The sequence below is a fragment of the Orcinus orca genome, chromosome 6, assembly GCF_937001465.1.
Source record: "Orcinus orca chromosome 6, mOrcOrc1.1, whole genome shotgun sequence".
Lineage (NCBI taxonomy): Eukaryota > Metazoa > Chordata > Mammalia > Artiodactyla > Delphinidae > Orcinus > Orcinus orca.
This window is the reverse complement of record NC_064564.1, coordinates 19,974,224-19,984,364: the sequence shown is the minus strand read 5'-3', so window position 1 is coordinate 19,984,364 and position 10,141 is coordinate 19,974,224. Positions and strand designations below refer to the sequence as shown.

The window sequence follows — 10,141 nt, the reverse complement described above, 5'->3', positions numbered from 1 at the left end:
GAAGATCCCACGTGCCGCGGAGCAACTAGGTGCGTGGGGCACAACTACTGAGCCTGCGCGCCTGGAGCCTGTGCTCTGCAATGACAGGCCGCGACAGTGAGAGGCCGACGCACCGCGATGAAGAGAGTGGCCTCTGCTCGCCGCAACTAGAGAAAGCCCTCGCACAGAAACGAAGACCCAACACAGCCAAAAATAAATAAATAATAAATTTTTAAAAAATTAAAAATATAACTACCATGTGATCCAGCAGTCCCACTTCTGGGTTTGTATCCAAAAGAATTCAAAGCAGTATCTCAAACAGATACTTGCACACCCACATTCATCGTAACATTATCCAAAATACCCAAGATGTGAAGAAACCCAAATGTCCGTCAACAGATGAACGGATAATGGGGTCTATAAATACAGTGAAATATGTCCTTCCTTGAAATAAAAGGAAACCATGTCTCATGCTACAACATGGATAAACCTCTGAGACGTTATGCTAAGTGAAATAAGCCACTCATAAAAGGACATGTCATAGCCACTCACATGAAGTATCTAGAATAGTTAAAATCATAGAAACATACAAAGGTGATTGTCAAGATCTCGGGGAGGAGGAGGGAGAATTAGGGAGTCTCTGCTGTCCCAACCCCCACCTGGGTCCTGGGGAAGGAATCAGAACTCAGAAGCAGGGGAAGAGGCTTTGGCCAGCAGGGAAGGGCGGGTGAGGCCCAGGGTGGGTTCACAAAGGACCAGAGCATCTGAGTGCGTTAGGAGGAAGGGGCTTCAGAGGTGGGCCAGCACAAGCCATGACGGGGGCTAAGCAGGCTGCAAGGGGGGGCAGTTCGGGGAGACAGTAGGGGTCTGCGCCCTGCCCCTCATTGTTTGCTCGTCTCACGCTTATGAGCGGGTCATTTCCCCTGCTCTGATGATTCGAAGTCTCTGCCGGCACCCACAGGACGGTGACTGAGGCCTGCACACTCCTCTGCACAGATCCCAGCTCCTACCCAGATCTGGGGCCACAGACACCTCTCCCCCAACCCTGCTGCCCCTGTGAGCAAGCTGTTCTTGTGAAATGTGGTCATAGTTTGTTAGGAGGAACTGTTTTATATGGGAATACAAATCAGTGTTGATACCAATACACACACATGTCCAACCATGGGTGGAAAGGGAAGGGACAGTAGTTCTGGGGTGTCTTTGCACACCCATAGGCCCCTGAGGCCAGTCCCCACAGCCACAGCTAGATGGGTGCTCCTCCCTCAGCTGAACGAGATGCTGCTGCACAGAAATCCCACAAGTTCCACAAAGGGGCCCAACTGTCACTACCCTTATACACACCTTTCACGGGTGCCCCATGAATTTCCCCGCACCCATTCCCCTTGTTGCATCCTCATTGGGATTAAGAGGTAGCTGCCTCCACCACTCTGCACATTGCAATAATCCCAGTGGGACTAGAGGATGCTCCCACTACGACGAGGCAGACAGTCCTGTCCCCATAGCCAAGACTTTTCCTCTCTGGTCAGGCCACCCACACAGGAGACCCTGGATGAGCGGAGGGTCATCCCAGCGCCGTCGCCTGGCCACTTCAGGGAAGCAGAGAGAAGCTCCATAATGACAAGTGCTGTCTCCAGGCTCCATCCTAGAAACTGGTGAGTGTCCAGAGGGCTGAAAGGCACCAAAGCAGCTCTGCCTCCCCAGAAGGTTCAGGGATGCAGAAGATGGTACAGATGCCCCAGAAGGCCCCTAGCCAAGCAGGCTTTAGAGAAGGGGATGATGAGGGGGTCCCTGGGGAGAGTGAGAGCTGTGCGTTCCCAGGGGCAGCCTGAGGAGTCCTTGTCTATGTGGAGGAAAGGTTTGGCCACCTGTAGATCCAGAGCTCCTGTGACCTCCCTCATCCTTCCTTCCTCTCTGGATCGCTCTCTGTGGAGCAGCGCAACACGAACAAGATGACAGTGGCCTGAGAGCATTTCCCACCAAGACGATCTTTATTCACAATTGATATACGTCACTCCAAAGGTCCTGCTCCCACCCACACCTGGCCACACCCACCTCCCCCACCTCCCTAACCTCCCACAATCCCGCTCGCCCCCCCCCCCCCCGGCCTGGTGGTCCTGCCCTCCCTCCCTTCCCCCCACATCATCTAGGATCAGCACTGGGATGAGGAGGAGCCCCTAGGCTCCCCTGGGGGCCGCCCTGGGGCCTCGCCCTGGAGGGCCGGCCCAGCTGTTCCCTACTGGCTGCAGTGCTTCTTCCACTTCCTACTCTTCTCTGTGACACACGGGTCACACTTTCTTTTTCTCGGCTGTGAGGGGCGAGCAGGCCCCAGAGCCAAGCCTGGCCTCCCAGACACCCCGAGGCCAGCCCCGGGGATGGGCAGCTTCTCAGCAGCGGCTGGGCGTCCACACAGAGCCCGCTTCCTCGACTTGGGAGCGGCTGGTGGAGCTGGGCTGAGGCCTCTTCTCTGATGGGAGGGGGCGTGGGGAGCACTCTGGGCCCCCCAACCTCCAGGGGAGGCCAGGCCTGAGGCATGGGCAGGACTCTGGGACACCCAGCCAGGCAGCAGGCTCTGCAGAGAGCCGAAGAGGAAGGCCAGGCTGGGGAGTTCCTCGTCGTCGTCACTGGAGCCGTCCCTGGGCCCTCGGGCCTCCCGAACAGGAGAGGCCTCTCTGAGAACAGACACATCCCTGGGTCCCCGTAGAGGGCCAGCGCGCCTTTGACCCTGGGGAGGGGAGGGCTGTCCGGCCCGGAATGGAGAGACCTCCTGACGTCCTCGAGAGGGAACAAAGACTTTGGGCCTGCACAGGCCAGTGTCTGTTTGGATGAGCCTATGAGGAGCCTCAGAATCGATCTCTGGTGGGCAGGCTTCATCACTGACCCCTGGATGGGGGTCTTGGTCGTGCCTCTGGGCACCTTGGCCGGCGTCGGGCTCAGAAGGACTTGAGCGCGTTCCGGGTGCACCGTGACTCGGGGCTGCCCGCACACCCTCGTCCTCTTTCAAGGCCAGGAGTCGTTTCTGCACCAGCTGGTAGGAGGGAGGAGGACAGTGTTGGCTCCACACACACGTGTGAGAGGAGGAGCCCTGGACAGTGGGACAATGGCCCTTGGGGGGCCATTGTCCCAGGTCCCTGGGGACCCCAGGACTCGAATCCAAATACAGACACTGTGGCACTCCTGCCATCCTCCTGCACCTTATTCCCAGCTTTGTGCCCTTCCCTACCCTCCCGGCTCCCCATCCTCTCCTTCCTTTCACCCTGCACTGCACCCACCCCAAAACGGGCCCTTCCCCATGCCAGACCTCCCAGGCAGGGGAGGGATGGACAGCACCAGGTGGCCCTCCAGTTCTGAGGCCCTACCTCTCCCCTGTTCACTGGGGTCCCTCCGTGCCCTGGTCTTCCTGGGTGTCCCTTGTCTCCCGTGTTCTACCGGGGATCCCTCCCTCCTCTGGCTCCCCTGGGTCATATGGGTCCCCTGTCCCCTGGATCCGCTGGGGTTCCCCTCCCGTGGGGGTCCCCTGGCTCCCTGAGTGTCCCCCTCTCTCCCCTGGCTCACTTCTTCTGGCGTGAGCCCTTCCTCCTGCTCCAGCTCCTCCACTAGGGCCAAGAGATCCAGCTGTGGGTCTGGGGAAAGCAATTCTGCCAGGAATCGAGGGTGAATGACTGCCTCCACCTCGGACAGAAAGAAGAGGCTGTGAGCATCCTTGGCCAGGAGTGGCCTGTGAGACAAGAAGACCCGGAGGGAAAGTGAAAAGCAGAGACCCACCCCACTCTCCTCCACAAGGCGGGGATGGTCAGCACACACACACACACACACACGCACGCACACACACGCACACACACACACGCACATACACAGTCACACACAAAAGAGCACATATACAGAGGCACATACACAGACACACAAAGGCATACACACAGAGAGACACAAACACGTACACACATACATCTGCGTAAACCTCCCCTAACACCAGGCTCAGGAACAAGGAGCTGAGCTTAAGTCCCAACGGCCTGAGCAGAACCCAGATCTTGGGTGCTGAGTGTTCCATGCCCTGGCATCTTGTAGATCCCAGGCTCCAGGCCTAGCCTACCTTGGTGACAAAGTCCTCCTGGGAACACAGCTTGTCAATGTAGCTCAAGAGGCCCGGGTCGGAGTAGATGCCGTCCTCTTCCTGCTTCAGCTCATTTCCGTCCTCTCCACCTTCTGCATCTGACTCGCCTGTGGCTGAGTGGACGGGCCCCACCAGCGCATCCATGATGTCCATATACTCCCTCACAGCCTCAGGGGGAATCTCCTTGGGTGCCTTGGGCTCCGGGGGCTGCTGGGACCTGTGTGGCTCTGGGCAGGAGGGCTGGGCCCTGGGGCCGGACATCCTGGGAGCACAGGCTGAGGCAGAGCGGGAGGAAGGGAAGGAAGGTGAGGGACTCCCGGTCCACCTCCTGACCACCGAGCACACGTTGGTGAGGGCATTGTTTGGGGGACATTGATGTGGGTGTGGGGGGGTCAGGACCACCTGAAGCCTCATGTGCTGTTGGAGAGGGGAGGTAAGGGGGGCAACTAAGAGAGTCACAAGTAAGGAAGTGGGGAACCTCCAATTTTCTAGGGGTTTCCCCATCAAGCCCACTTCCTAGGCAGACTTTGTGTGGGGTCCTTTGACAGGGAGGTGTGAGAGGAGTTACAAAACTGACCAAGTCAATACCCTGCAGTGACAAAGGGCAGCTGAGACCCCACGCCCCCACCCCCTGCCTCGGTGGCTGTTTCGGTTGAAAGACCAATGCCCCTGTCTTGAAGGAAAAGGATCCACGTGGGGACAGTGGCCCACCCTAGGCCCCTGTTACCTGTGCCTTCAACTCCAGTGGGAACCTGGGTGCCTGGCTGAAGGCCCACTTTCGGGGCTGGGGGCCCCCGAGGATCCAGCTTCGGTGGGGCTGGAGGAGGCAGGTCCTGCGCGCACTGCATCCACTGCCCCTTCTGAATCTGCATCTCCTCCTCGGCCTCAAATTCCACGAACCTGGGGGGTGACGGAGGCACAGGCCACCCTGAGAAAAAGGCCTGGGTTCTGGAGCCCAACAAAGGCAGCCAAGGATGAGGGATTGGGAGAGGATGTGCCTTGGGGCTGTCAAGGCCCTGTGAGGTGCTGTCAACAGCAGAGAGCTGCTCCTGGAACTGATACAAGATCTGGGACCCTTCCTGCCTCACCAGCACTGGAGGCCATTCAACAGCATAGACCCAGGTCGCTGAATCGAACCAGGTCAACGGGACACTTGGCTGACCCAAGGGGCACCCTCCTCACCCCGTCCCCATCCAGAACCACATGAAGGGCTGACAGCCAGAGGCTGGAACAGGTGTGTGTTCCCCACAGGGGTCCTTGCCCGAATCCAGGACCCTGGGCTGGGACTGAGAGTCCTGGAACGTAGACCTGGAGACAGGGCCCAGGAGAGGCAGGGCGACGTGGATGCTGAGCTCAGAGGAGAGGCCTTCCTTTCCTCTGAGAGGCGCTCGTTGGTTTGCTTTTCTTTCTTAAACCAAGGGGATTACCATGGAGCAAACAACGGAAGGGCCAGAGACCCTCGGGCTGACGACAGCTGGCTTCCCCAGCCTCTTCAGGGATGCCAGTGTACCCACTCAGGCCACTTTTCATGAGGAGAGGGGGTCCCAAATCTATGTCAGTGGCCGCCAGCCACCCACCACTAAGGAAGCAGCAGGCTGGCGGGTGGAGCTCTTTCCCCGGCTCAGCCCATATGGCCGGAGTTGGATCCCAACTGGACTCACAGCGTCACCCTGCCCCATCCTGAGACCTTCATGTCAAGGCAAGGGTAGGTCAGAATCAGGGGAGGGCAGAGCTCCTGGTGGAGGAAGGACAGAAGACCCAAACTCTCAAGGTGAGGGAGGGGTTTCTGGAGGACAGTAGGGCCTCTGGGCTGCGGGGCCCCTGTTCTGAGTGACAGCCCTTCTCCTTTGTCCTCTCTGATGAGCACCCCCACGGCCAGACCCTGCCCTCACCCACTCGCCTCAGCCTCCACGCAGCCCCTGGGCCCAGGATGCTGACTCACTTTTCCGCTATCTTGTAGTAGATCATCCGGTCAACGTTGCTTATGCGCTGCCATTCCTGCACGGCCCTGCACAGTGCCTCCTCCAGCGTCATGGTGGGCTTCAGGCGGGCCATGGATCGAAGCACTGGGCTGTAAGACCTTGGGGTCAGTGTCCATGCCCAGCCCAGCCCCCACCTGCCTGACCCCACCCGCCAATGTGGACCACACATCACTCAACGCAGCATGACTGAGCAACAGGAGGGTGAGAGGCAGGTGTCTGGGAGGGCAAAGACAAGCCTTCCCGGCTACTGCTGTCACCGCCTCACACTCACTCGAGGATGACCATCCACTCCCAGGCTACAGCTGGGACACTGTGCCTTGGGGAGCTCTTTTCCTCTTCAAGGCTGCCTTTTCATAAGAAAAATCACTATCATCAATGAGGCGTGGCATGTGCCAGGCCATCTGCTAACACTTCATAGATTAGCCCAAGGAGTCTTCTGCCTGGTCCTCTGAGTGAAGTGTGACTGTCCCCTTTTTACGAGGGACCAGAGGTTTAGGATGGAAATGCCTGCCAGGCTCACAACTCTAGTGGGAGAGAGCCCACGCCCTTAGGAGAGCTCTACCATCACCCTGTTCCTAGTGGAATTCTCCACAACAACGAAGTCGAGGCGTGCATTAAGCGCTCTCCTGGGCCCCGCACTCCTCCCCCTCCTGCGAAGTGACCTCCCCTGGCCATGTACATCAAGTCCTGTATGAAAGGAGACCGCACCACAGGAGAGTGCGGCATCCACTCCTTGGCTCCTCACCTTACAGCACGACCCTCTCTGCAAGTCTGCAGTCCATATTACCATGAGAATCATGGAAAAGCAAGTTGGCTAGACTCTCAGGGTGGTGGGGTCAGTTGAGATGAGGCACATTTCAGTCATGATGTCATGGACTGGGCGGCTCACCCATATGACCGACAATGTGCCTTCTCATAGCATGGACATCGCCCTCAGACCTTGCTTCCAGTATCCCTAGAAACCTAACCTGCGAGTCCATCCCCAGGTCCTCTTTATCTAAAAGCTCCGAGAAGCTCATGACCCCCTGAGCGTTCACTCACATGAGAAAGCAGGAAAGAGCTTCTGCATCAGGACTCTGGGGAAGGTGTCTCCGCGCCAGTGGCTTGAGGAGCTGCCAACGTCGGAAGTTACTGTACACGCTCTGGGGGTTAGAGCAGTCACCCTGCGAGGCGTAGGGCTGGTTGGTGGCCAGGCTGCCCTCCCTGGAAGTGCCAAGTGGCCAAGGCCCAGAGTTCACTGGGCGAATGATAGGGGCCAGCTGGCCAGCTGGTGGTGGAGCTTGAGGAGGAAAGCCTGGGGTCCAGCCTCCCTTGCCAGCCTGAGTAACTCCAACAGCTGGAGCAGTCACAATGGTCTCCATCGCAGGGGGTGCTAAGAATACGGGTGCAGGACATGCAGCAGTCCCGCTGAGGGCCCCTGGAGCGCTCCAGGTGAGGGGGCCCTGAGTTATGATAAAGGTCTGAGTCTGGGGGGCCTCCACTGGCCTCCCTTGTGACCTGACTTGGATAGTGAGGTTGCAGGCCCCAGGGGCACTGGGTCCACGGCCACCATTAGCCACCAAAGGCGTCGTGGGGAAAGCTGGCAGCAGCAGGCTGCTGCCAGGAGGGAATGCTGGGGTGATGGGAGGTGGCAGGTGCTGCCCCCAGGGTGGCCGGTCCTGGGGGCCAGGAATGGGTGGAGGATAGAGCACTGCCATGAAATCAGACAAGGAGGCACCAGGGTTCATGATGACATCCGTTCCCAGCACTGGAGCTGCTGTTGAGGCAAAGGAAAGGAGTGAATGGAGCAGGAGAAGGGGCCAGTGGGACAGAGGCTCTCTGCGGCATCAGAGTGTAAATCTCCACAGGTGAGAGACACCTGGACAAGGGAAACTGCAGCGTGCAAATGTCTTCAAGTGCTTTTCATGCCCTGACCTCCAGTTGAGAATTATTCCACTGGGGACCCCGCGCCCATCCACCAAGGTCCCTGACCCCTGCCTGCTGAGAAGAAATTGCCTCAGCAAGCACTCACTTGGAGAGCCTCCCTAAGGCGCCCCCTGGCAGCTAAGCCTCACAGGCTGTCTCCCAAGACCTGGAACTGTGTGGACATCCGCTCTGTGGGAAATGCCCCTCAGCTGGCGTACCAGCAGGTAGGGACCTCCTGCAAGGTAGGTTCTAGGCACCCAAAGGCACTGTGTAAAACATTAGGGCCCCACCTCCTGCTCAGTCCTCCTTTTCCTGACGCTCAGTATAAATCCCCTCTTTCTTGCCTAGCCTCACAAAACAAGACAAAATGCTGGAAAATATCCCTCTAATGGAATCCTGATACAAACCCATAACACTGGCCCAGAATGCACCTGCATCTCAGAACAACCCACAGCAGGTACGTAACATGGGCCAGGTCCTGCCACCCCCTTCCCAGTGCCCAGAGTCACTGTCATCACTCAGGAGTTCTCTTCCTAGGAGGTGGGGGGGGGTCTGAGAAGTAGGCGCATGTCCCTTGGATCCTGTCATTTCACAGCCAGTGATGGCTGCACAGGATTAAACAAGGGCCAGGGAATTGTCATGTTACATTGGTCGTGGGAGTATATAGACCGCCGGTGGTCCTTCCCCTTCCAGCTCCCAATAACGGAGAGACAATCTGAGAAGCAAGCATAAGCCAGGTGCCATGGCGACCAACTTGTCTGAAACACATTCCCGTTCAGGAGAACAAGGTACACACCACGGTGCACCTAATTAACCAGAATAGGTGTCATAGGACGTTTAATAGTAACACAGAAGATCGTCTTCCTGACCCTGGGCTACACTCCTTCCCCCTTTAAAAGAGGAAGCAGCCTTCCTAGACATTCCACCCGAAACAAGCCCTCTCCACATCTGTTCCCTGTCCATGAAGGAGTGACATGAAATATGAACAAACTCTTCCTCTCAAGGCAGCCTGAGGGTCCACCATGAGATACTGGACCACAAAAGGAAGAACAATTCAGAGCAACTCAGGAACCTGAGCCCTCTCTTGGCTGAAGTTACACGGTTGCCCATCCCCTGTTGAATCCAAGGCAACGGTTACCTGAACTGAGAAGTGAGCTCTGGGCTGGGAGGAGTGGATGAGGTGTGGGCTGCGGCAGTTAGAGTAACCTCCTTCCTAGCTCTCGGAGAGGACACTTCACTGCAGGTGTGGCCACACACAGCCCCATTGAATAGTTTTCTCACGGAGACCATCTCTCCCCAGGGCCCCCTGAGATACAGTATGCTCCTGTTCAAATCCCTTTGAAAGATATGGTGAGGCAAGCTTCAGGTACCTCAGGAACACAATACAGGTCTAGGCTTTCCTCATGACCCTCCCTGTGTCACCACCAGGACATCACACACATCCTTACACACACGTTTCAAAGTGGCTTGTCTCCCTTCTAGAAACAATCAACCGTCTGCTGCCATCCTTTCTCCATAGCCAGGGCAATTCCTCTTGATCCACCTCCAATGACCCCTCCTCCCCAGTGCAGTCTCAGGTTTCTTCAGGCTCCCCAGTCTCCCCAGGTGAAATGTCGTTGTGGGTCCAGTGCTCTCTTCTCCCTCTACTTCAGTCCAACTATGTGCCCACAGTGAAGTGTCACGTATGAACCCGAAGGATGTGAGAGATGGCAGGGTCTCTGAGAACACACCCCCAGCCTATAGGCTTACCTCCTTCTGAAGCCATCCTGCAGGCTTGGGCACGGACTACTGCTGCCTGGTAGCCTCAATGAGAAACGTCAAGACCAGGACCCAGAGAGCGACCTGCTTCAGCAGTTGCTCAGGATCCAAGGAGAGCCACGTTTAAATTTAAACAGTAGCATGTGGGCTGAAACGTTCTGCAGTGGGGGAGGGGCAGACGGCACGTGGGTCCCGGTGAGGTGGGGTGGGGGGACATTCCACGAGGGCTCTGGGAGGTAGGCAAGAACCGGAAGTTCCTTCCACCTCACACAGTGGCAACACAATTGGCGTGTGCCTCTTTAGGCAGTTTATAAACTTTTTGATTCACGGCACCGACGTTGGACATGACGGTCCCTTCCTTTCACGTCTTTATCCATCAACCTAGTTTTGTGTCCCTCAACACACTCTG

General features: G+C 57.3%; 1 protein-coding gene across 1 annotated transcript; it reads right to left on the bottom strand.

The window, feature by feature from the left end:
• Window positions 1-2,212: 2,212 nt before the first annotated feature.
• Window positions 2,213-9,739, bottom strand: LOC101271262 (NUT family member 2G-like). The gene is made up of 7 exons (XM_049711340.1): window positions 9,724-9,739; window positions 7,111-7,825; window positions 6,030-6,158; window positions 4,848-4,987; window positions 4,067-4,362; window positions 3,532-3,648; window positions 2,213-3,004 (listed from the first exon to the last, which is right to left on the bottom strand). The coding sequence occupies exons 1-7, from the start codon at window positions 9,737-9,739 to the stop codon at window positions 2,213-2,215; spliced, it is 2,205 nt and encodes a 734-aa protein (XP_049567297.1).
• Between the last annotated feature and the right edge of the window lie 402 nt (window positions 9,740-10,141).